Consider the following 27,060-nt stretch of genomic DNA (forward strand, 5'->3'; position numbering starts at 1 on the left):
CAGTTACATGCTATTGCTGTGCTACATGCTGTTCGGTCTGCACATGATCTGGGATTTCATCAAGTTATCATTTGAAGGCAACTGTTGCCTTGTAGTTTGCATTCTGCTCTTATAGATCCTTATTTCAAATCTTTTGGGGTTTTCCTGATATTTGGTTTTCTGCTACAAGGTTGTGTGATTTTAATTTTGAGTGCATTTGTTCCTGTTGCAATAAGGCAGCTTCTGTCTGAGCAAAAGAAGCTATTAAATTTCTAATTTACAGATATGGGTAGAAGAATGTCCTAGTTTTCTTCTGCCTTTTGTAATCCAAGATAAGGTTATGAATTAATCCAAGCAAGCATTATAATAGAAATGGAAAAACATAAGCAGAAAAGAAAATCAGCCTCAGCAAAGACAATTTCAATAAATATGGAAAGATTTTGATACTGCATAATCAATTTGATGTACAAAAACATTTTCAGCACTAAATATATTTCTTAACCAAAACCACCCATCAAAAGGGCTTTTAGTAGAGCTGCAACAGACATGCCTGTGTGCCTCTGCCTATTTTTACAAGCCGAAATAATACAGCAAACCTTTATTCCACATACCTCAAAATTCCATGGTGAGAAAGAATTATATTCAAAAGGCTTTGAATTTGTAGCTGTAGTTCCTATACGTGCTAATGAAGAAACTAAATTTTCAATGGCTACAACTTTTTAAGCAAACAATTGGACAATGTGCTTACAACAACAATTATTAACAGGTTTTCTACGGCCGCAATCTCCAGCCACGCTCAGCAACCGCTTCATGCACCCGTCTAGCTGCTTCCGCAGTGTCATTAAGAGGAGGATAACTCCAGCTCTCAGAAATCTGGAAATTAATACAGGCACCAATATGTAATAATTGGTTTAAGGAAAAAGAAATTTCATTCCAACGAGTTGTTCACTTATGATTAGTGTCAAATAAAAATTCACCAAATAACACCTTCATTTACTAAGCATGAAGAAAATATTGATGTGATTAATACTTAATAGCCCAACCACTAAGAGAGTTGCCAGAAAAACCTCTCTATCAAATTCCAAAAGGGAAAAAAAAAATGCACAAAAAATAAATATGGAGACAATAGAAATCATTCTTGTAGCCAACAGGTCATTAAGCCAGCTGGAATGAGACTATCACATATCTTAATATATATAAAAGTCATTGAGAAAACAGAAGTGAAATGCTGCCTAACAATGTGATGGCAACTTAGTTTTTTATGACCTGGATTCTATGCGCCAGCACCTCTGTGGATAAGTTTGAGCATAAGACCAACCCCAATGCCACTCCCACCCCAACTACCAACTGAACCAAGACCCAGGGGCACTATTTAAAGTTGGGTTTAAAAAGAAGCACCAAATGAAAATATAACAGTAATGATTCAATGGAAATAAAGGAACATTTAAAATACAGTAAATAATTTTCTAAAGACAGAATTATTATATCCAAATTTTGACATAAAGCACAACATCACAAAGTGCCAAATCAAGACTTTATTTTCATAGTTAAAGATAAATCAGGGCCCAAAGAGTTAGGGTTATCCTAAATGGCAGAATGACTTCCCCTTTGCGGTGTTAGAACCAACAATTATCCTTTACAGACGGTAAAGGTAACAGGTATCAAGTATTTATTTAATTTAGATATATTTCATAATTTTTTTTAATTTGAAGTACATAAAACAGAAGCATACAAGGAATTAAGGAAACTATCATGCTGTGGATAGGCCAATGAGCCCTGGCCCAAATGACACTTCCTCCTCTCACTAGTGTAGGTGAAGGGTGAGGTTGTGGCCTCATGAGTTCAAAACTCATTAGGTGCATGGGTAACCAACCAAAAAAGGAACTATCATGCAATTGATAGAGCAACATATGGATAGTTATTTATTTATTCAATGCTGTGAAATAAAAATGCTTGAGGAGGAATTGTAAGCAACTTTTTTTTTTTTTTGATAAGCAAGATAGATATATATATATATATATTTTGATAAGTACAAGCAAGAAAGATGTATATTCAAAAGGCTACTTTATGAATATACATATTCATGTTTATTCATGCTAATGTAATGCTTTGTGAATTACATATGGTTCATAAGATAGTTGGCTACTGGGGTGTGGGAACAATCAGCAGAAACTTGTTCAATGAGAGTGGGGGTGAAAACAAGCAAGAAAAATTGCCACCAGCAACAGAACAGCACAACCTTGGCTCTATTGGATACAGCTTGCAAATATTTGGGGATTCTTTACGCTTAAGAAAGCAAATTGGTAATGATTAGCCACCCCAACCCCACCGAAATTAACCCATGCACTTCAGTGAGAATGTATGACAATCTAAAGAAGGGAAATCATCTACAATATTCTTGATCCTAATATCCATAGGGTTAAAGAAGTAGAAAAGATTTTCACTTACATCCTCAGATCCTGTAAATGGCCGAACCACTCCCCTTTCACTCAAGGATTTATGGAATTCTGATAATTTCCACGTACAACGCTCAGCTCCCATTAAATATACAGGTTTCCTGCAAAACATAATTGGAAATATTTATGTGTTGACTATCTATCTATCTAGCTCTATATATTTGAAACCAAAAAGTAAATCAATATGTTCTAAGAATCAATAATAGAGGTAAGCCTTCAAAAGCTTACCCAGTGCTGCAAGCTTCACTTATCAAACTAACTGAATCTGCTGTGACAACAAATGCATCAGCCCAAGCTAGATGCCCCATATTCGGATTTGGTTCTGAAGAAAGAAGAAAGCCATACGTAAACCCAGGTTTAATCACCTATTCTTCATAAAATTGAATTTCAAATTAATACTTACCCTCACCATCCCAGATGTAAACTTTTGGATTATTTCCAAGTTCCTTTGCAACAATGTTAGATACCTATTGATACCAATCAAAAAATGTTAGATACCTATGAATGTAAAGGGAATAAAGAGTGCTACTCAATATAAAATATTTATCAGAAACTTGATGTCTGCGGGGAGCACCTTTTCAGGAGTCCTATCTGAGAAAGATATTCTGACACTCCCACAGCTTTGAAGAACACTGAGCAAATAAGCTGTTAACTGCTTTGCGAGGTCAGCACCATAACGACAGTGGCCTATATAAGTGATTGGGATGAATAAACGTATAAACATCATATCTCATATACTTAAAACATGGTGAGAAGTGACAATAATAAAAACCGAAAATAGAGAACATTATTCCAATTATCAAAAGAATCAAACAGTGATCCCAAGCTCAAGAAAGACAGACTTGACACTAATATTTATTTGGCACAAATGTGCTTACAGCGACAGGTCATTAATGACAATTCTAGTCAATTTAGGTCGTGAGAAACAGATAACAAAATTGAACGGAATACCAAGAAGCCCCTGATGGCTAAAAAACTTTTCATTATGTTCATAATCTGTACACATTATCACACAAACTGCTCTAAGTCACACCAGCCCTAGTATTCACTATATATATTCAATTGTCTCATAAAAATCTCTAGTCCCATAAAAAATAACATCCTTGATGTTGATACTCTTGAAAAGTACATGGATGCATATAACTTGCCAACACTCATTAGCAAAAGACAATCCCATCTCAAATAAACAGACAATGTTTCTAATATTAGAAAACAAGTGGAAGAATGATTCAACAGCCATCCTAGAGGGCATTCTAAGGATTAACCGACTCTACCTGAATAAAATTACTACCAAAGATAAGAGGAAGTAGTGGGTGCTTCTGGTGGAATTCTGCTCATGTGGGACATAAGGGTGGTTGAAAAGATAAGCGGAAGTAGTGGGGCATTTTTCGATTTCTTGTAGGTTCAAAAACATCAATGACCAATTTGAGTGGGCTTTCACAGGCATCTATGGTCCAAATTTGAATAGGGAGCGTCAATTTATGTGGGAGGAATTGGCAGGCTTGAACAGTTGGTGGAATTTGCCATGGTGTTTGGGAGGTGATTTTAATGTTATCCGTTTCCCATCGGAGAGGTTAGGGGCGGGAAGATTTACTCACTGCATGTATGATTTTTCAGATTTTATATCTCTTCATGGGCTAATAGAAAATCCTTTGGAGGGAGGTCTTTACATATGGTCTAACTCTACCTCAGCTTCTAGAACAGATCAGTTTCTCTTCTCTCCGGTTTTGGCAGAATATTTCACACATTTCTCCCAAAAAAGGCTTCCTAGAGTGTTATCTGATCACTTCCCAATTCTTTTGGAGAGTGGGAGTCATCTAAGAGGGCGAATTCCTTTTCGTTTTGAGAATATGTGGTTGAAGGCGAAGGGGTTTTGAGACAAGGTGAGGTCCTGGTGGGAGAATTACCACTTTCCAGGGACTCCTAGTTACATTCTTGCCAAGAAGTTGATTGCTCTAAAAACGGATCCAAAGCAGTGAAACGAAACAGATTTTGGCAACATCTCAACCAAGAAACAGCAATTATGGAGTAAGTTGATGCTTTGGAAGTAAAAGAGGACAATCAACCTCTTTCGAAGGAGGAAAAATTGGAAAAAACATCCTTTCGCGTTGATCTTGAGAAGACAACCTTGTTAGAGGAGATTAGCTGGAGGCAAAAGTTAGGAGTGTTGTACTTAAAGGAGGGTGACTCCAATACGAGGTTTTTTCATAGGATGGCCAATTCTAATAGAAGAAATAATTGTATTGAAAATCTTATGATTGATGGGGCTTTGTCTTCCAACTAGGATAGGATTGCTGATCATATTGAACATTTCTACATGAATTTATACTCTGAGCAGCAAGAGCAGCGACCTTTCTCGGATGTGTTGGATTTTTGAAGGATTTCAGGGGATAATGTGGATTGGTTAGAGAGACTTTTTGAGGAAACTAAGATTTATGAAGTCATCAAGGAGTTTAATGGGGATAAATCACCTGCAGACGGTTTTCTGATGGCATTCTTTCAAGCTTGTTGGGGGATTCTCAAATCAGATATCATGGCTGTGTTCCACCATTTCCATGTTACAGGTCAGTTTGAAAAAAGCTTGAATGCAACTTTCATTGCTCTCATCCCTAAAAAAGCTGCTACAGTGGAAGTAAAGGACTTTCGGCCTATTAGCCTTGTTGGGGGGGTTTATAAAATACTTGCTAAAGTTTTGGCTATTCGACTTCGCATGGTTTTAGGAGATATCATTTCAGCACCTCAGAATGCCTTTGTTCTAAATAGGCAGATTCTTGATTCCATCCTTATTGCTAATGAATGTCTTGATAGCAGATTGAAGTCTAGTCAGCCAGGGTTGTTATGTAAATTGGACATAGAGAAAGCCTTTGATCATGTGAATTGGGGATTTCTTTCCCACTTGCTTAAGCGTTGTGGCTTTTTTGATAAGTGGAGGCGATGGATTTCATTTTGTTTATCAACGGTTCGTTTTTCTATCCTTATTAATGGTTCTCCCCCATGGGTTTTTTCGGAGTTCAAGGGGGTTGCGGCAAGGTGATCCTTTGTCCCCTTTGTTATTTGTGTTGGTTATGGAAGTCATTGGTAGAATGTTGGATAAGGCTGTCCATGAAGGTCGTTTGTCAGGTTTTCATGTAGGTGATTCTGCAGGAAGATCTTTGGTGGTTTCCCATCTCCTTTTCGCTGGTGATACTCTAATTTTTTGTGATGCTAATATTGATCAAATGCCGATTCTCCGTATGGTGCTCATTTGGTTTGAGGTTGTGTCAAGTTTGAAGGTAAATTTGGGTAAGTCTGAATTGGTGGCTGTGGGGGCAGTTCATAACTTTGAACTTTTGGTGGTTGTCTTAGGCTGTAAGCAAGGGTCTTTTCCAATGAAATATTTAGCTCTTCCTTTGGGGGCAAAATTCAAGGACAAGACAATTTGGAATCCAATTCTTGAGAAGATGGAAAGAAAATTAGCAGGTTGGAAAAAGTTATAATTATCCAAGGGAGGTAGAGTTACTTTAATTAAAAGCACTCTCTCAAACCTTCCTACTTATTTTCTTTCTTTATTCCCTATTCTTGCTTCAGTGGCCAACCGAATTGCAAGACTTCAAAGGGACTTTCTATGGGGTGGCCTAGGGGATGAGCCCAAATTTCATCTTGTTAATTGGTCTACGGTTTGAACTCCTCTCTCTTTAGGTGGTTTGGGGATTAGGAACCCGAAAACCTTCAATGTAGCTTTATTAGGGAAGTAGTTATGGAGAGTTGGGCAAGAAAGTGATGCTCTATGGCATTGATAGAGGCGAAGTATGGTTGTGATTGGGGTGATTGGTGTTCTAGCTCTTTCTCTGGTCCATATGGAGTTAGTTTGTGGAAAAATATTGGAAGGGGGTGGCCCTCTTTATCTCGGTTTTTTCTGTATGAAATTGGAGATGGATCAAAAGAGCGGTTTTGGCTAGATAGATGGTGTGGAACATCTCCTCTTGCTGACTGCTATCCTGAATTATATGGGATTTGTCGAAACAAAGAGGCAAGTGTGGCTAATTTAATAAGGTACTCCAATGGAGTCCTTCATTGGGAAATACATTTTTGTAGGGATGTTCATAATCAGGAATTGGACTGGAGCTTCATAAATACCATATATAGCACTCCTGTAAGGGGGATTGGGGAGGACAAGAGATGTTGGCTACCTTGTAAGAGTAAGGGGTTTACGGTTAATGCGTACTACCATCTTCTAGTTGGCCACAGTGAACAGTTTTTCCCTTGGAAAAGCATTTGGAAGCAGAAGTTTCCCTCTAGAGTGGCTTTCTTTATTTGGACCGCTGCCTTGGGGAAATGTCTGACAATTGACAATTTAAGGAAAAGAAAGGTTTGCATTTTGGATTGGTGTTATATATGCAAGTGTAATAGTGAAATTGTTGACCATCTATTCCTTCATTGTCCGGTTGTTTGGTTTATTTGGAGTTTGTTGGGTTATGCCAATATCTGTTGTTGAGCTTTTTGCTTGCTGGCAAGGTCATTTTGGTCGCCATTGCAATGGAGACATATGGATGGTTGTTCCTCATTGTTTGATGTGGTGTATTTGGAAGGAAAGAAATAGTAGGTGTTTTGAAGATAATGAGTGCTCTATGCCTGATCTCAAGCTTCTTTTTTTTCAGAACCTTATTGGATCGGTTCTCAGTGTGGAGAAACCATCCTTTTTCTTCAATTTTGGATTTTCTTGATTTATGTAATTTTTGTATTTGATATGTTCACCCTTGTATACTTCTTGTGTACTTGGGTGTCTCTCTCTTTTTGATATCAATAAATCCTTATTACTTATCAAAAAAAATAAATGGCCGATAGTGAAATTTCTATTTGAAAAGGCTAAATCCTACAGGTAAATATGTATTTCAAAGCAAAGAGTCCTATGTCAAATAGGTATGCATGACAGTGCAGATGTAGAATTGACAAAAATAAAAGTAGATGCACATATACATAAAGGAGATTAATCTCACACAAATGAAGCTGATGTTGAAATACACATAAAATTGAGCATACAACATTCAAAGACAAATAGCCAGTTAGGTACAACAAAGTATCAAACATTAAAGGACTGAGTATGCTATGAAAATTACGTGTGGGTCCTCCGATGTTGACCACTAGAAGGGGCTTTGGAAGAGGTGCAAATTCATCATGCCATGCGCTAGCTGCACTACGAAGAGCAGCAGAATCTATTTGATGCAGAGCTCCCACAGTGAGAACCTGAATCCAAAAGTTCTTAGCATAGACTAACAGTAACAACCCAGAAATAGATGAGGCTAATATTAAATCAAGACCAAAGTTTCTCAAATAAAATAAACTTTTGCACACAATGCATAGTCATGATACATACCACATGCCTGTCAGGAGGTTCACGTGGAGTTATCCAACTACGAAGAAACCGAGGAACCTGCTCCTGTGCATGAGGAGTCAAAGGATAATAATCATGATGAGGGGTAATCACCAAATCAAACCTATTCAAGTTTGACCTTGGATGTTGTATCTGCAAAACAAAAGCCAAAATCAAGAACAACATCAGAGGTCTAAATATCACATCAAAAATATTTAAGCATTCAAAAGTGAACTCCATGCCCACAACAATTAGCACAGAAACACAAATATTCCATCAAACTAAGAGTGAATGTCAGGCTACAGCAGAAGAAGACATTGAACATTAGGCTACTAAAGAACCTATATATGCTAAAAAGTATTTTAGAACAGTATTGGTAAAAGCATGCTTAAAGCTCAAAACACAAAGTGCCAAGCCTCAAGTTCTTTTTGCGCCTAAAGAAGAACCTTCAGAAAAGCAAGCTTTTTTGAACTTTTTCAATAAGTGCAAAGTGCAAAAAAGTGCATTTCTTTTTTTAAACCTATTAAATTTAATCATTACATCTTAATGCTATTGATATGGACCTTGTATTTGCTATGTAGAGACCAGTTTTATGGTGTTACATGAAAGCCGGCCCCTCAATCCCTCATAACAAATTCTAGAAGAAGACATTCAAAATATCAATTGAGTCACTACTTACCATTCTAGTACTTTTTGGTCTTTCACTCAACCATGTACTCCATTTTGATCAATGGCTATCAAATATCATATTTGTTTATTTTTGTAGAACATAAGAGATTTTAAGAGAAATCTATAAAGTGCAATATTTATATTTTATATAATTAAACTGATCACTTGATAGGCATATTGTCCATTAATAATTGGTTTTGAATTTACTATATCATTTAAAAAAAAATATGTTCTATACTTCAATCGGGCATGAACAACTGCAAGGGATACCCTTCCTTTCTCTCGAGGACAAACTTGTAAAATTTTTTTTTTTTTTTTTGATAAGTAACGTAAGAATATTATTAATAATAGAAAAAGTGCCAAGCCGAGTACATTGGGGATGTACTATGGGGGCACAAATCATGAAACAAAAGTACAACGATCAAGAAAAAAACTTGTAAAAATTAAATAAAGCACATGCTTGCACTCTGTGCAAAGGCTCTAGGAGGCCTTGGCGTTTTAGTGCATCTCATGTTTTGACCAACATTGGTTCAAGAAGAGTATAAAGTTAGCTTCCATCAACTAAACTATACTGATGGAACCTATCAAAAAAAGAAAAAACTAAACCATATTGATGGCATGTAAAATGAACTTACTACCACTACCCAAAAAGCTAAAAATTATTAATAGCAATATAAAGACTCTTGAACCAAATAGGAGGGAATGAGAAGGAAATAATGTAGAAGAAAAAAAAATGAAATTTTTTGTTCAAATTTTCCTGGAAAGCTCAGAATAGGAAACAATACACTCCTCTGTGACCAAAAGGGGCCTAGGGGGCACCTTGCTGCCAACAAGTACTTCAAGAGTCCATGTCCTTCTACATCCAAGTTAGCAGGACTAGGAACCAAAGGAAATAAACATTCAATTTTGCAACTAAAGTTAACTTTTTCTCTTAATGGTGTTCAAATGCCTCTAGCACTTAATAAAATGAAAAAAAAAAGGCCCTCAAAAAATAAAATAAAATTCATTCAATCATCTACGTATTCAACCACACAAGTCCAAGGAAGCAGCTTTTTGCTTAAGCACAAACTAATACAAAAAAAAAAATTAGGTTCCATCCACAAACCTGAACAACAAAAACATTCTGCGATGCTAAACGTTTGATGGAACTTGCAATAGATATGGTATCTCTGCCAGAAGCAACCACCAACAAAGGCCCATCCCTGAAAAAGATATAATTATGAAATCAATCTCATATTCAGCGTAGAGCTACAAAAACTTAACCAATTTCCTACCTCGCAAAGGCTACGTACAGAATCTAAAAACGCAAGGAGCTGAAATTCATTTATAAAAATTCAATTTCAGTGTTAACAACATACTTTCCTAGGAAATTGCCATAAACATTTATAGTCACACACATTGAGGAATACAACGTAAACTTTGAACATGGTTTTCTTAAAAATCCGCACTAATTCAATGTAACAGTGCAAGACATCACATTTCAGCCCAGCTATATAAATTCAAACTGCAACAAAGTTTATTCATTTTCTGGTTATCGTTTCTCCAATGAACAACAAAAACAACAACAACTAACTAGGCAAGTTAAATAAACAGTAAGAGAAAAATAAAAAGAAAGTACTTGTCATAGGACTGGCGAGCAATGGTGACAATCTGGTGCACATCGGCTTCTAAAACAGACGCCAAGCCTACAGCCCCATTTTCCAAAGGCAAAGGCGCGAGTTTGTTGGACCGGGACAGGGAAGCCGTCAGCAAACTAATCAAATAAACTAACTTCTTGTGAAGCGAAACCGGCAGCCAGTGCAGCCACTCATTTACTCCCCCTCTAGGCCTAGTTACACGCTGCACATTCATATCAATATATATTTAAAGATGCGAAATTTATAGCAAAATTATACAGTTATACAATTTAAGAGAGAGAGAGAGAGAGAGAGGGAGTTACGTAGAAGAGGTGGTTATCGGCGAGGCCTAAGGCGCGGACCAAGCCCAAGCACTGATTCTCGGCGGCGGGGAAGCCGTTACCGATGATGACGGCGCGCCTGATGGCGCCGGAGAAGCCGGTTTCGAAGATGTCGGGAACGCCGCCGCCGCCGCCGAAGTGGGGACTCGGCGGCTCCGGAAGCCGGATTGGCTTGACTTGTTTGGAATCAAGCCCTAACAACATCGAGGATTTCACAAGTGAAGAGAGAGAGAGAGAGGAGTTGAGTGAAGGAATTGAATTGAAATTGGAAGTCCTGTACAGCAGTTGATCTAACTGGAATTTTGGGTTTTAACTTTATTTTTTTTAATTAATTTGAAGACTAATTTTGGAGTCGGTTTTGCTGTGTATAGAAGATTTTGGAAAGGAAAGTTAACGCAGCAAATCGGTTCCACGAAAAGTTGAGAGCTTTCCTCCTCCTTTTTGTTTTTGTTTTTGTTTTGTTTTGTTTTTTTTTGTTGGTTTTTTTTTTCTTTTAATATTTTGTTGTACTTTATTTTTATTATAAAAAATCTTGTTATACTTCTATAACTTTAAAAAACAATAATAATTTACTAATAAAACTTTGTCTGGCTTCAATTATCATTTTTTTTAAAAACTCATATCTAAAATAATTATTATAATTAAATAATTATATTTAAATTAATAATTATTATAATTAAATAATTAAATAATACTAATAATAATAATTAAATGACATGCAAGGATGACAAGGTGTAAAACCGAGTTTTTTTTTTTTTTTTTTTTTTTCCAAAGATAAAAAGTATAATAATAATTTATTAAAATTCAGGGAAATTACAAATAGAATATCTAGTGTTTATACCATATTTCTATGCGAGTTGCAAGCTTTTAGTTGTATCAATTAAATTCACAAACTTACAAACTTATGAAACCGTTTCAATTTAAAGCTTCCATCTATCTCTATTATGCTCCAAAAAAAAAAAAAAAAAAAAAAATCATTGATAAAATTTAGTGTTTCACGCAATAACCCAAATTTGATTTTCAGAATAGAAGACTTTTTTTTTGCACTTCCTCATGTTAAGTGAATTTTTATCTCTCTTAATGGAACTTTCTTTACATTTTTTGATCAATAGTTATCAAATTGATTTATAAGTTAAACAATCCCTAGGTGAAATGTAGAGTTTTATTAACGATTTTCTATTTTTCCATGCTACTTACTATGATGCATGGACATGGATATAATATGGCGACACGAGCAATTTTTGAAAAATCATAACATGATATGATAATTAGGACATCGTTATGACATGGATATGAAATTGGTATAGCACTTCAAATGAGCAATTTTTGAAAAATCATAACATGATATGACAATTAGAACATCGTTATGACACAGATATGAAATTGGTATAACACCCCAAATGAAGCATCCATGCATCATAACTACTTTCTATCCAAAATAACAAAGATAAATAAAAAAGATGAGCAAAAGTTTCAAATTGAAATAAACAAACGTAAACAAGATTTTTTTCAAGTGAAACTCGAGCCGTTCATAAATAACTTAGTTTATTCACAACCCTAAATTGTTGCAGCTCTCTCTTTTCCCATAACTTTTTAGATCTTTGCCCCCCCCCCCCCCCCCCCCTCCTCCTCCTCCTCCTCCTCCTCCTCCTCTTTGAATCTGATGATCGTGGCCCCAGAAATTTAAAATGTAGGTTTGTTATTGAAAAGTTCAAAGAAATGGGTCCTGATGCTCTCTCTATTCCCCATAAATGTTAGGGCTTGAAGGGGATTTTCTTCTTCAATAAATGGGTTCTCATACACAGCAAAATTTAAAGCCTGATTCATTGTTATCAACATCTAAGAACCATGGATACAAGCTTGGTTGCAGTATAAGACTGTCAAGGCTGCAATATAAGCTTCTGCATTAACATTCATCACGCTCTAGATTCTGCACCCTTGGATTTCTTTTTTGAAGGTTCCCCAGCTGTAGCAATATAGGCTTCAGTTTCAACATTCTCAACCGATTTTTGCTTCCCAAACTCCTCTGCCTTTTTCTGTAGAATAACCAGTCTAAGCAATTACATTAACATAGAAAAGTCCTAGAAAGTAAGATAAGCCAAGTCTCATGGTATCATGATCCTATATACCTTCAGAGACATGGCCTTGGCTACCATATGGCCCATATCTTTATTATCATCCTCAGATTTTGTATCCATCTTTCTTGGTTCCTGAGATTTGTCAAATCAAAATTGATAGAAAGTCATTGGGATAGAAAATTAAGTAAAGAGTTAGTCTCAAAATGTCAATAAAATGGTGACAATTTTTTAATACATTTGAAGTAGTGGAGAAGGGATTCGAACCTTGGATTTCTCTGTTGGAAACACTAAGAGGAGCTATTTGACTTGAAGTTCATCAGCAATAGAATGAAGATGATTGAGTATAAAGCGCCTTAGAATACAACCTCTAGGGGAATAAATGCAGAATCTCTTTTTCTTTGTTTTCTGTGGTTTTCTCTATCTGCTTCTCCTGTTTCTCTTGCCACTTCTTTGATGATTTCTTTTTCAGAGTCATGATGAATTCTTCACTTGCCAATTGTTCATCAATTTGAAAATACCATAGATCATTATTTTTGATAAGTAATGGTGAAAAATATTAATAAAAATTGGCATACAATGTTCTATCTAAATACCATAGAAGGGAATCGCATGAGGATCAAAACTCACCTTGCTAGGTTGTTGTGGAGGAGGGAAAGGTGTATATGTTTTCTTCTCTTTTAGTCTTAACCTTCTTTTGTTTGACATTCTTCCTGAGAAAAAGTTATTAGGGAAATTTAAAATAGAGGAAATATTAAGGACAGAAGAAATTGCAAGAAATTGATTATATATATAATATATACAACAAAAAATGTAGTAGATGAATTACTTCTTGAATTTCGGAAGAAACCTATCCCAGTTTTCGTGTGCAAGTGCTGGATCCTTTTCAAGTTCCTTCTTCATCATAAGAACCTAAAAGGGGGGGGGGGGGTGGGAGAGGGGGAGGGATATAAACAGAGATTGAGAATGACAACAGATCCTCAGGTGTAAATAACTGTCAATAGGTCTTCAAGGGAAACCACCAACTACAGTAAAAACATTGAGCCAGCCTATTCACCTTGATATGGTATTGTCTTCTCTTAACAAATCACTTCTGAAAACCACTTCAAAAATTAGACCAAGGCCCAAGAATTTATTTAACTTTTACGATACTTTTAGCATTTCTGGTTATTTGTGAATATTCAGCATTACAGAGACAGCTTTCACAAAGAAGGGCAAATTCAATATGAAAAGCTTATTTTGTAAAAACCAGGTTTAAGGTTGAAAAGCTACCTGCTAGTAACCACCAAAATTGATTATTTTTCAAAGCTTAAAATGTACCTCCCCAGGGATGTCATCCCTAATTTGATAAATTGATATTTTTAATTTTTGTACCCAGAAAAGCTTAAATATCAACAGGTAAGTCTAAAAGTGGTACAGATAAAACAAATTAGAGGATTCTAAGGTGGTTATTAGATTGTTTTGATGCATGTGTTTTAGGAGTTGAAGTTGGACAATTAAAAGTTCTATAAGGGAAGTTCTTAGCTTCCACTATGAGACTACATACAAGAATGCTCAAAACTATATTTGGGGAGGTTTTGACTTATCAAATACACACACACACATACTTGTGGAGGCTTTGTGAGCAGTTGTGACTATGCATGATATGCACATGTATGCTTATTAGGTTCTTAGAAGTCGACGCCTTAAACTCCATGATTTTTATATTATTTCAAAATAATCTTTTTAGTCTTGAATATGAAAATTTGAAATTCAAACGATGTTTTAACCGCTCTCCCATATTTTAAGATGATTTTATGAACTTTAAAAATTTAATAAAAATTTCAATTGTTACAATTAGTGGGGGAGGGAGGATTTGAACCTTGGTTCTCCTTATGAAGAAGACCAAGCAATGCCACTAAGCTACAAGACTCTTGGCAAGATGATGTTTGGAACTAAACCATCTCTAGTGAAAAAATGAGTTTTTAACTAAGATTTCTACAATGTTTGCACTGTTTAAAATTGTTTAAACTTAGATGATTTTAAATTCTTATTGCATGTTCTAAAACAGTACTTGAAATGGTTAAAGAATGTTTTTTTGGTACTTGATTTAGAAAGTATAAACTATTTCATAAACTCTTCAGTCTTTATGTGTTCCATAAAGGGGTCAAGCATCAAATGTTTAATTCTTCAATGAAGGATTGAAGAATTATTCTTATTATATAAATAATTTTACTAATGTCCCCCCCCCCCCCTCGGGGGCGCCCCACCTCCCAAAAAAAAAAAAAAAAATTTCTGGCTCAATTCCAATTAGTTTAACTATAGTTGGTCCTCAAGTGTGGACAGGAAGCTATAAATTTTTTATAAACAAAGTAAAAAATTTACAAGGCTTTTGAAGCAGTAGAAGAGTCAGCATTTTTAGGGTCAGCCCAGCTCACAGTTGGGGCATTATCACCTAACTTAAATTTTGGATTCATCACCTTCTACCTTGAATACTTGGCACATGCATGGTTATGGTAGTCAACAAAAGCAAAGCCCCGATTATTGCTCGGATTCTTAGCATCCTATGACCAAGAGTTTAATAAATTGAGTACAAAACACTTGTAATTGGCACAAAAAAACTAAACCACTGGCTGTGGTAAAACATAAATTTTTTAAAGGCACTGGGAGTTCTGAAAATAAACAAAAAAGAAATAAACGATCTCAACTATTAATGATAACTACCCTAAAGACGTATAACTAGTTCACACTGACCTTAATAAGTTCAACAGCAGTATAACTCCAGGCCCAACCTCCAGGACAACCTTCCTTAGATCCTGCTCTCCCCAGCTTCTAGGAACATTACCAATGAACAAACGGTGCTTTGCTTGTGATGTTGAACATTTTATTTTTTTAACCAGGAGAGAAAGAGTTTACACAAAAGCATTCAACAATTGCAGCATTCATAAATAACAGCAAACGGCCACAATAATAATAATAGAAACCTTAAAAAAGCTCTAAGGAATACTCACATTAATCTTTTAGCTAACAATAATAATTTTACATCAAATTCAATATTCAACTTGCCGTTAAGTCCTCAGCCTATGCGGGGAAAAAGGCAATAATAAATGATGCACAAAAGACTATGTTACATTGAATTCAGTGTTATTCAGCTCATCAAAGGCTTTAGAAGTTAATTCTGCACTTCTAAAGGTCACAAATGCAAAGCCCTTGTTCTCACCAGAATCTTTGCCTTTCACAATCCGAACCTGTTGGCACAGACCAAAGTGGCATTGATATAAATCTTCACAAAAGCCACTTAGAAGATTGCATTATATAGAAATGGAGCTAACCTCTGTAACCTCCCCTATAGATCCACAAAAAAGCTCCAAATCCTCCTCTGAAGCATGGAAGAAAATTAACCTTTTGCATACCAACAATTGCTAAAATGGAAAAGAAAAAAAATAAATAAATAAAACCAGGAGAGTTTCCTTTATACTGAATGCAGTGAAACTATTCAGCCAAAAAAATTATACAGTGAGATACTTTATATATACCTTCACTCCACATTCATATATCAAAACTCAAAGATTACAAATAAGAGAAGAAATGATATCAAGTCTACACCTACAAGTTGACTTACAGCTCACCCAATTTCTATATATAATCTCAAAATCATCCCGAATCTTCAATCAAATTAAATTCACATTTTCAGTATTTTAGTCAAGAATCGACAATACTCACATTTAACATGGATAGCAAGTGTATAATTAAAAACCGTCATAAATTCCACAACATTGAAATATTAAGAATTGCATTCACCAAAGAATCAAAAAATGGACATGAAAAACAAAAGCAAATTTTAAATATATAAGGATATGGTACAAAACCCAACAATATAAATAAGCAAGAGAGACTGAGGCCTTACTGTCTACACAGAGGCCTTGAACTATTCAAGAGCACAAAGGTTATTGATACGTTCCAAAACATCAGAGGTACTAACCTTGCACATTACTGGGCATTTTATGCTAAGCAAAGCAGAAATTGTGCACCTAAAGCAAAAAAAAAAAAAAAAAAAAATCGGATAATTAAAATACAAGTATTATGACAACTGAAAGCCAGAATCAAGGTGGAAAGGAATCTTGGGCCTACCAATTATTTCAATAGCAACAACACCAACCAGCTGCATTAAAATAAAATTAAGAAAAAAAAAATCAAATACTTATTTTATAATTAATATTGACAAAGTTCAGCAGCTTGATTTCCCTATGAATGAGCATTTACATTTAGAGAAAATAGAGAAAAAAGTGACAAAGAGAGAAGATGTAACTAAAGAAGGAGGCATACCTTGGCAATGAATGGTGTCCTATGCCTTTGCGAAACATGAAAGATAAAGAACATGAGAGTGAATAAGGATGATGAAGATGACAAGTAGAAAGGGAAGCTTCATCTTTATCCCAATTCTGACATATGGAAGGAATTGGGGTAGAGCTCCATTTTCTGCTGGGTTTTGCCATCTGAGTCAGATTCAGAGTATGTTTCTTCCTTTCCATTGGAGTCAGATTCTAGCATGTCCGTAATTTCTTCCATGGTTGAAAAAAATTCCATTATCTAGAAATGAAAAAACGCACAAGAGATGCATTCTACTTGGACTCCCAACCTTTTCATGAAATCAAAGTGATTTCCGCGAATTACAAAAAGTTACAACATGCCTTTGACACTTTCTTCAAAAACTCTAACAAATCTACCCACAAATATTTTTGACTTGTTATTTTCTTCCACCGCTTCTGCTGGCATTATTCTTCAGCCTTCTAAGCAAAATATGTTGCTCTAGTTTGACCATCTTCACAATCCAATTTGGTTTTCCAATTTTAAACATAAGATATCCCATTAATGTTCCAAATATCACTCCACATCCATAACCTATGGATATAGCTTGCCAACAAAACCCATTTTTAAACTCTAACTCTAAGTTGTCTTCTTGTTGCAAGGTCGATGGTGGCGGTTGCTTTGACTCGTGGTTGTTGCATGTTCTTGTCAATGGAAATCCACATAATCCCAAGTTATTGGTGTATGAATCATTGTCGAATGTATTGAATTGCTTCCCTGAAGGTATTTGTCCTGTAAGCTGATTATGTGATAGCTTTAAATCTGCAAGCCACGGAATATCTGCCAATTGCTTGGGAATCTCCCCTCTGAGCTTGTTGAAAGAGAGGTCTAACCATTCAAGATTAGTCAAATTTCCAAACAAAGATGGAATACAACCTGTAAGGTTATTGTGAGAAAAGTTGAGACCCTTGAGTGAATTAAGGCTACCAATTATTTGCGGAATCTCCCCTATGAATCTATTGTTTGAAAAATCAATGGTTGTGAAGATAGTTTGGATTCTCACTAACTCAATATACGACCCTTTTATCATCACATTCAAAGAATCATGATAATAATAATTTCCCATATATTTCAACTCAACTTCTCCTTTATCCACATTCACCATGGCTTTCAAATATTTGAAATATTTTCTTGGCAAAGGACCATTAAACTCATTGTTAGAGATGTCTAGGATTCGCAAATTTGGGAAAGGAAATTGGGACTTAGGATTGCCTATACGACCTCGAAATTTATTTGATCTAATGACTAGAACCTGCAGTTCTGGAATACTTCCCAACCAATAGGGGAAGGTGTCACTTATCTTATTGTTTCCAAGATCTAGAACTTCTAAGTTTGTACAATTTTCCAAAGATCGTGGCAATGGCCCTTCCAATTGATTGCTATTAAGGTTAATACTCCTCAATCCGTTTCCCTCTGAAGATGTTGCAGGTATGGAACCATTAAGGCTATTCATTCGCAAATCCAACACTAAGAGTGCATTAGAAAGTACTAAACACTTTGGAATTGTGCCACTAAAGTTGTTATGGGACAAATCTAGAACTTCAAGGGAACTTGCATTGCAAATTAAAGAAGGAATTTCCCCAGTTAAATTGTTATGGGAGGCAAAGAGATAATAGAGGTTAAGAGCATTTAACGTGGGGAATGGTCCTTGAAGCAAGTTGTTACGAATATCAACAATTTGTAGGTTCTTCCAAGGAATCTTATCTATACTTGTCAAAAAGTTGTGAGAAAGATCCAGAAATATTAATGAATTCCTCCCCACAGCTCCCAACCATTTTGGAGTTTGACCATGAATTTTGTTATTGGAAAGGTCTAAGCTCTGTAAATTTGTTGCTATTCTTAGGATAATTGGGAATTCACTAATGTTGCAAGAAGACAAGTACAATTCCTCCAGATTGGGCAAGGTAAATGTTAGATTGTTGTTGATGCTGACTAATAAATTGTTATATGAAAAATTGAAAAAAATGAGATTATTGAGGTTTGAGAACAATTCTAAGTTCAACATAATACTCAGGTTATTTGATGAGAGAGATAGAGAAGCAAGGTTCACAAGTCTAGATATTGAACTAGGAATAGAGCCCTGTAGGTTATTTGATGAGAGAGATAGATAAGTAAGGTTCACAAGTCTAGATATTGAGCTAGGAATAGAGCCCTGTAGCATATTATAGCTCAAATCAAGGGAATCCAAGGAATTATCATACTTGAATTCCCCTATCTCACCAATGAATTGATTATGATCAAGAGATAACATCACCAAAGAGGTCAAACTGAATAACCAAGATGGGAGTGTCCCATTTAGGAAATTTGAACTTAAATAGAGATGAATTAGGAGATGCAAACCACTTACGCGATTAGGAAGGGGACCAACAAGTTGATTGTGCTCAAGGAATAAACCGGAGAGATTTGGCAAGTCAAATATTGACAACGGTAGCAAACCTGTTGAATCCACAATAATTAAAAAAATTGTCAGTTTGATGTGTCAGCCAAAAACACTTAAAATTTAAAAGTGGCAATTTCTGAATCTCACCGCTGAAACTATTATATTATATGACAAATCCAAATTAATAATTTGAGTGAGGTTTCCAATCGATGTTGGAATTGCCCCTATAAAATTGCAAGCAGAGAGATACAAATACTCTAAGGACTTTAGACTGCCGATAGTATCAGGTAATTCTCCTGAAAAATTTGTATGATCGAGTGATAAGAAATTGAGGGAAGTACTGCTCCAATTGGACTTTGGAAGAGAACCTTCAAGATTTATATTATACCCAACATCAAGGGTTTGTATACATGGAAGGCGGAAGATGTTTATTTCGAGTGTTCCCTGCAAACTACAACCACCGAGACTAAGAGTTGTCAAAGAGGAGGATAAATTCATCAAAGAACTAGGTGTAATTGAGGACATATTTGTCTCATCCAGAAGAAGTTCCCTTAACTGGGTAAGGTTACCAATGACTCTTTTCCAAACTGGTGTTTTGATTAATAATGCATAATTGTATGAAAGATCAAGTGAAACAAGCGAAGACAACTGGGAGATTTCATATGGGATTTCACCATCAAACCAGGAATGAGATAAGTTAAGATGAGTCAAACTCTGAAACTTGCCAAACTCAGATGAAATTAGGGAGTAATTGAACCAATTCCCAGCGAGATTCAAGGTCCTGAGATGGCGAAGAAGGAAGAGGGTACTGTTGGAATGAAAGGAGCCAGAAAGGCAACTGCAACTAAGGTCAAGGGCAATGACATGGCGAGTGGAATTGTCACAGACGACACCATCCCAAGTGCAGCAGTCCTTATCCTCCTTCCAAGACCCTGTCTTTGGATAAGAATTAAAACACATATGAAGATAAGATGTATAACGAGAAGAAGGAGGAGAAGCGGAACTATTGAGAGAAAGAGAGTGATTAAAATGGAGTAGAGCAGAGCATTGTGAGTTTGAAGAAAAGGAAGAAGAAAAGGGGAACTGAGAATGGAAGAAGAGCAAGGAAAGTAGCAGACTGAAATACTTCCAACTTAAACATTTGCCATTTTGATTTGATAATTGATACCCTTAAAAAAAAAAAAGAAAAAAAAAAAAGTGAAAGACGCAAATATTTGGTGATGTTATCGGTAAGGCATGGGATGGGATGAATATATTAGATTCACATTTATATAGGCGGCCAAGTCAATCAAAGTCTTCTATCTTTGTTATCAAAATTCTTTTTTTATTTTTTTTCAATTTATTATTGTTGTTTTAAGTTAATCAAAGTCTTCTATCTTTCTTTCATTTTTTTTTTTAAAGTTAATCAATGTCCTTAAATTACGGAACTACATTGACATTAAAGCTTTATTATTATTCAAACGTGAGTTGTACGTCATCTTGACCAAATTATATTCTAACCCATTAAAAGTGCAAATGACAAAAATATTAAAATATTCTAACCCATTAAAAATGCAAATGACAAAAATATTAATAGCGCGCATTTCGCCACTTTTTACTAATGAATGATTCTGGGAATTGAAAAAACAATTTTTTCTACAACGATTGAGAATATTTTATTAAGAACAGACCACGTGCAATTCACGGTTGAATAATAAAGCCGCACTATCAACGTAGTTCCGTAATTCAAGGAGTTTGATTGATTTAAAAAAAAAAAAAAAATTATGAGATGGGATGAAAATTTTAGATTAACATTTATATTTTATATACCGTCAAGTCAATCAAAGTTTTCTATCTTTCTTTCAAAAAAAAATTTTAAGGTATAAATGGTAGGGATTCGGCAAGTCCAATATTGACAACAGCAACAAATCTATTAAAATATTTCCCAATAACTAAAAATTGTTAGCTTGATGTGTCAGCTAAAAACACACGTAAAATTTAAAAATGGCAGTTGAATCTCAACACTGAAACTGTTAGATGATAGATCCAAATCAGTAATTTATGTGAAGTTCCTAAGTAATGTTAGAATTGACTCACTAAACTTGTTTTCATTTAGATCTAAATAAGTAGTTTGTGTGAGGTTTCTAAGTGATGCTGGAATTGACACAATAAAATTGTTTTCTGATGGATCTAAATAAGTAATTTGAGTGAGATTTCCAAGTGATGTTGGAATTTCCCCTATGAAATTGCGATTAAAGAGATTCAAATGCTTCAAGGACTTTAGACTGCTGATAGAATTAGGTAATTCTCTTAAAAAGAATATCTCAAAGAGATTTAAGAATTTTAGGAAACTACTACTCCACTTAGATGTTGTCTTCGCTTAACAAATCAGTCTTGCACACTAATTCAAAAATTAGACCTAGGCCCAAGAATTGATTTAAATTTTACGATACTTTTAGCATTTCAGGTTATTTGTGAATGTTCAGCATTAAAGAGACAAATTTCACAAAGAATGGCCAATTCTACATGACAAGCTTATTTTGTGAAAAAACAGGTTTAAGGTAGAAAAACTACCTGCTTGTAACCACGAAAATTGATTATTTTTTAGAGCTTCAAAATGTACCTCCCCAAGGATGTCATCCCCAATCTGATAAAACAATATTCTAAATTTTTGTATCCAGAAAAGCTTAAATATAAATAGGTAAGTCTTAATGTGGTACAAATACAACAAGTTAGAGCATTCTAAGGTGGTTATTAGATAGTTTTGATGCATGTGTTTTAGGAGTTAAAGATGGACAATTAAAAGTTCTATAAGGGAAGTTCTTAGCTTCCACTATGAGACTACACAAAAGAATGCTCAAAACTATATTTGCGGAGGTTTTGACTTATCAAATATATATATATATACACACACACACATACTTGTGGAGGTTTTTTGAAAATATTTTTAAAATAATAATAATTCAACCGTTACAATAAGTGTTACAATAAATGGGAGAGGGGGGATTTGAACCCTGGTTCTCCTTATGAAGGAGACCAAGCAATGCCACTAAGTTACAAGACTTTTAACAAGATGATGTTTTGAACTAAACCGTCTTTAGTGAACAAATGAGTTTTTAACTAAGTTTTCTATAAAATTTGCTATTGTATAAGATTGTTTTAAGCTTAGATGATTTTAAAATATTATTGCATGTTCTAAAACAGTACTTAAAGTGGTTAAAGAATTTTTTTTTTTTTCGTACTTACTTTAGAAAGTATAAACTATTTCATAAACTTTTTAGTCTTTATGTGTTCCATAAAGGGGTCAAGCATCAAAATGTTTATGCTTAATTTATATCGAATTGTGTTCTTTTTAATATATGAACATGTTTCAAATAAATTCTTAAGATATAGAAAATTATTTATATTTCATGCAAAGATTGTTTGATTAATATGCCTCATTGTCAATGCTGCACCTCTAAATTACTTTTCATTAAATAAGCATTTTGACATACTGTTAGAACACATTATCTCCACGTATCCCTTATCTTTGTAAGAAATTACATAAAATGGAGATTAAAAACATATAATCCAACGGTGAGATTGTCAAAATTTTTATCAAATTAAACATTATTGAATTTCATATATATATATATATATATATATACACATATATATCAAGATTGTCCACTTAAATATGTAAAATTTAAAGAAAGACGAGTTCCAAATTTATTGTCAATTAGTGAAGCCACCCCCACCCACCCCCTTCTTCTTTTTTGTGGTGAATTTGGATGCTGGATTGCAGTGCATATATTGGCAGAAACAGAACATCTATATTTAATAGGAAAAAATTGTTTGATTGATACATTTCACTATGTTATCTCTAGTCTAAAAGTCCTCAACCTATTGAATACATAATTTCACAAACATTGGGAAAATAGTTGAGTCCTCATTAAGATTGACAGGGCACCTATCATAGTTTATCCTGTGTGCGCGTATGGTCTATAATGTTTTACACATAACTTGCAATTGGTCCAGTCTCTACATTTTGGTGAGTATATGTAGTGTGTTGTTTACGCTGCACCAAAGGTATATTGGATATCATTCTCAAGATATTTTGGTTTTGCAAAACATGAGAATGCTATATTCTTAGGAATTAGATAGGAATGTTACATGGCAAACTAGATGCGGGAATCCCACTTTACCAAGCACCTAATACTAGGAATCTAAATTTCCGAGAATGCTGATTTTCAAAGGAATAATAGTATTCTGTGAACCCAATGACACCTAAAAATAATATTCAAACAAAAAATAAAATAAAACTAATTAACAAAACCCACAAAGTTTAAACAAAAATATAATTGAGATAGTATCAAGAGCTTAACATAATAGAATATGCAAGACTCTGCACCAAATACCTACTTAGTTACTAAGAAACCAGATATCTCCTATGTTATTAAGAAATATGAGTCAACAGATAACAATAATTTGAAGCAATTTAAGAAATACATACCCTATTGTGGACCAAGTTGCCAGTCTTGATGATATCACATTGCATTTCATCGTCCAGTATTTTTATTGCCTACCAACAAATTTTGTGCAAAAGCTAAAAATTACCAACTGATAAAAAGTAGCCAAAATAAAATAGTTGTGTCACAAGAGAGTTTCTACTAATATAGTATCGAAGGAAAGAGTCAAGCAAAATTACTTTACATGTTGCTCTCTCAAGACTTGCCATCAAATGTTGTATAAGAGCTAAAAGGGTTGGGGGGGACATCATCTCAGTAACAATTTCATGCCTTTGAAATGCTACAGAAATTTCATACAGTATAGATATGAAAACAAGAGAAAAAAAAAAGGTCAAAAGTTGTACCTGATGAACTGGAAAGCTTCTTGACAAAAGCTTAATAAGATCCCTAGCATTAATGATAATATATGGGTCCCTGGTCTTTCTGGTTGTTGAAACTGTCAGGGACCCCTCAACCTGACCAACATGAATCATACAACATATTAGAAAAACACATATACATTAGAAATGATAACAATAATTCACATTTGGCTCATATCTAGCAATGTAATCAGATTAATTTTCACTAAACAAATGAATCCATAGAAATTTCCCTTAAAAGTAGTAATTTGTTTACCAAAACTAATTAAATAAAAAAAAGAAAAATTTACAGAAACTTACCAGATTAAGTTCACATGAAATGCCATACTCTTTCAAAGAGGAATTCACAGTTGGCCAGACCTCTTGCAAGTACTTCTCTGCACAAAGCAATTGAAAACCAGAAACCTGAATTCAGCCAAATACCCAAAAAAGAAAAACATACCAAAAATGAACCAACTGCCAAGTTGGATTTGACCACTGTATCGAGGAAAGAGAGTGGAGAAGGAGCTGACTTCAAGCATTCCGGTTTCATTCCGAGACAGGTCAAACTTCTCGATCTTCCAGCGATCAATGTTGGGGTCATCATCCCATGGCTTCGGCTTGTCGTGCTTCCCCTTGTGCTTCATCTTCGGCTGCTGTGAAATGTCGCGATTGTTCTCATGCTCCATTGCCCAATTCATCTTTTCTTATCTGGACAACTATAATTTTACATTCATAATGAAATTATATATAAAATTAACTGCAAGTTCCATCCACTTATTCTCTTGACAAAACCAATCAAGCCACTTGAAGAAAAAAAAAAAAAAACAAAATAATATTAGGAAGTGCTTCCAAATAAACATAAGCCAACACTGCCCAAAAACAAAAGCCCACTTTATATTTACCCTTTCAGCTGGGATTCAATAGTTACTGCAGAAACCATAGAAAGCTTAAATAAGAAATTACATTGAGTAGCATCTAGCTAAAACGATGCAAACAAACCCCTCCAATACACAATTAGATCCAATAAAACTAAAACCAAGGAAGATATTAGATTAGGTCCATTTGAGCTGCATTGTAAATTTTGCTTAGCTTCCAATAGTATGTTCACATGCTATAAAGGTCACTATTCTTATCATACCCACATGTAATGGAAAGTTCCTCTTTTTTTTCCCCTTGGAGATGAATCAATGATCATATATAATTAAAGAGGAAGAGAAAGTATGCTACAGATATCTGTAGCCTTGCTTCAACCATTGAAACACAAAAAAGTATGATCTGAAACAATGATGCTAATTAAAGCCACACATGATTGGAATTAATATGGCTATATATACAAAGCATAAACATCCCATCTCACATGACCATGGTTGAGATACTTGAGTACAATATCAAACAACTTAATTTTCCTCATTTGCCAAACAGAGAGCTTAGACATCACTAAATTAAAAATCAGTTTTTTGAGCCTTCCATTGCAATTCAACCAAAAAATAGGTAGCAAATGTCATTTTATTAAATCTTAAAACCCCTTATCTCAACAAGCACATAAGTTTATTTCATTGCTAGTAGAAAGTTTAATGCTTATTTTTTTCCAAAAAAAAATTAACTACTGTCTCATAAGGCATCAAGTTTGTGTATAACTCCTATCTATACGTGATACAAGTTGTGTCTCATGTTTGATAAAAATTCAGACTTTATTAAAAATAAGTAAGAATTATTATAATGGTGAGTCAGACTTAAGTAGTAAGGGAAAAAATTGCCAAACAGACTATTTCTGGGAAAAAATTAGGCGCGTGGCACACGTTCAAAGTTATTTAGTAAGTTAGACTCTTTTTGAAAGTCGAGTTTGGCAAACTCGATTTTGGGCTGGAAAACAGACACTATCGTGGCGTTTTTTTTAGTGGCGTTTGTAAAAGACGCCACTATAGGTTCCCTATAGTGGCGTTTTCTATAAACGCTGCTATATACACTAAAAAACGCCACTATAGTGTTCGTTTTCCAGCTACCCGATTTCAAAAAGAGTTCAACTTACTAAAAAACTTTAAACGCATGCCACGCTCCTAATTTTTTTCCAGAAATAGTCTGTTTGGCAAATTTTTCCCTTAAGTAAGAGTTATGTAAAACGAATGAAACTGCAGTAAGCAAGAAAAAGCTGACCAATAAGTTCATTAATTTGCACTGTGCCAAAAATATTTAATGACAGAAAGACAGAAACATATAAAACCGCCAGAAGGGTTACCTGAAAGTTGTGGAGAAGATTGGTGAATGAGGCTTTGCTTTCGGTTTAAGCTGTGGGTGCGAGTCGGTTCCAGGAAGTACTATCAAGTGACCGAAAATAAATAGGTTAGGGTGGAGCCAACTAGTACGAGGAGTCAAACGGTTAGTAGAGGTTTTGCCCATATATAAAACTTTTTTTTTTTTTTTTGGTTGTATAAATGTATAAAACATTTTAGAACTTCTTAGACCCATTTTAAATACGGGTAATTTTCAATCCCAATCAATTTAGATACACATATATATATATATATATATATATATTTTTTTTTTGTAAAGGTGATATTTTGTGGTTTGCATTAATGAAAATGATATTAAAACTAAGTATATATGATAGTAATGTTACTTCAATCCCAATTTGTTACGTTAACAATTGTGAACGTTTTATATACATATGTTATTCTTTCAATCCTTTGAGGCTTAGCTCCATCTCGATTAACATGCCCCTACTACTGGGACTCTATAAGTGATTGGCATTGTGGTTTTGGAGAAGGGTACTTACCTATGGTTTAAACAACAATTTAATATTGGATAATATTAGGGATACAAGTGTGCTGATTTTTCTTTTTTTTAAAAATCCAATTCAACTCTCCAAGGTTGAGAAATCCCTAAACCAACTAATGACAATTTTAAAACTAACTCAACCTATCCATTAGGAAATAAGATGGGCCATTTAGCTAGGGCTACTAAAACATTTTGAGCTTTCATTCAACTATTTAAGAAAATTCAATGAACAAAATGGGTGAAT

At 34.7% G+C, this 27,060-nt stretch overlaps 2 protein-coding genes and 1 long non-coding RNA gene across 3 annotated transcripts; all 3 read right to left on the reverse strand.

Annotated features, from left to right (window-relative positions):
- Window positions 1–384: 384 nt before the first annotated feature.
- Window positions 385–10,877, reverse strand: LOC115978987 (mitochondrial fission protein ELM1). Its single transcript, XM_031100929.1, has 10 exons — window positions 10,394–10,877; window positions 10,073–10,293; window positions 9,560–9,656; window positions 7,789–7,938; window positions 7,532–7,658; window positions 3,010–3,122; window positions 2,839–2,902; window positions 2,664–2,757; window positions 2,428–2,536; window positions 385–852 (listed from the first exon to the last, which is right to left on the reverse strand). Exons 1-10 carry the CDS (start codon window positions 10,613–10,615, stop codon window positions 751–753), a joined length of 1,299 nt encoding a protein of 432 aa, XP_030956789.1. The 5' UTR covers window positions 10,616–10,877; the 3' UTR covers window positions 385–750.
- Window positions 10,878–12,050: 1,173 nt separating this feature from the next.
- Window positions 12,051–16,458, reverse strand: LOC115979014. Its single transcript, XR_004088916.1, has 8 exons — window positions 16,373–16,458; window positions 15,798–15,887; window positions 13,544–15,713; window positions 13,316–13,398; window positions 13,117–13,199; window positions 12,754–12,972; window positions 12,541–12,621; window positions 12,051–12,447 (listed from the first exon to the last, which is right to left on the reverse strand). It is a non-coding gene; the product is annotated as an uncharacterized LOC115979014 (long non-coding RNA).
- Window positions 16,459–17,576: 1,118 nt separating this feature from the next.
- LOC115995105 (KRR1 small subunit processome component homolog) lies at window positions 17,577–24,727 on the reverse strand. The gene is made up of 6 exons (XM_031119541.1): window positions 24,572–24,727; window positions 24,360–24,464; window positions 24,045–24,155; window positions 23,685–23,753; window positions 19,181–19,269; window positions 17,577–17,709 (listed from the first exon to the last, which is right to left on the reverse strand). The coding sequence occupies exons 1-6, from the start codon at window positions 24,725–24,727 to the stop codon at window positions 17,676–17,678; spliced, it is 564 nt and encodes a 187-aa protein (XP_030975401.1). The 3' UTR covers window positions 17,577–17,675.
- Between the last annotated feature and the right edge of the window lie 2,333 nt (window positions 24,728–27,060).

The sequence above is a fragment of the Quercus lobata genome, chromosome 1 (genome assembly GCF_001633185.2).
Source record: "Quercus lobata isolate SW786 chromosome 1, ValleyOak3.0 Primary Assembly, whole genome shotgun sequence".
Lineage (NCBI taxonomy): Eukaryota > Viridiplantae > Streptophyta > Magnoliopsida > Fagales > Fagaceae > Quercus > Quercus lobata.

What these genes read in the sequence shown, in the direction of transcription:
- LOC115978987 (XM_031100929.1), bottom strand. Translation starts at nt 10,615, where the DNA reads ATGTTGTTAGGGCTTGATTCCAAACAAGTCAAGCCAATCCGGCTTCCG. An exon ending in AACCTCCTGACAGGCATGTG is followed by an intron (nt 7,659 to 7,788) that starts GTATGTATCATG and finishes TTTTGGATTCAG; the next exon opens with GTTCTCACTGTGGGAGCTCT. An exon ending in CATTTACAGGATCTGAGGAT is followed by an intron (nt 853 to 2,427) that starts GTAAGTGAAAAT and finishes ATTAATTTCCAG; the next exon opens with ATTTCTGAGAGCTGGAGTTA.
- LOC115995105 (XM_031119541.1), bottom strand. Translation starts at nt 24,727, where the DNA reads ATGGAGCATGAGAACAATCGCGACATTTCACAGCAGCCGAAGATGAAG. An exon ending in GAAGCTTTCCAGTTCATCAG is followed by an intron (nt 23,754 to 24,044) that starts GTACAACTTTTG and finishes ATTTGTTGGTAG; the next exon opens with GCAATAAAAATACTGGACGA. An exon ending in GCAACTTGGTCCACAATAGG is followed by an intron (nt 19,270 to 23,684) that starts GTATGTATTTCT and finishes TGGATTCAACAG; the next exon opens with GTTTGCTACCGTTGTCAATA.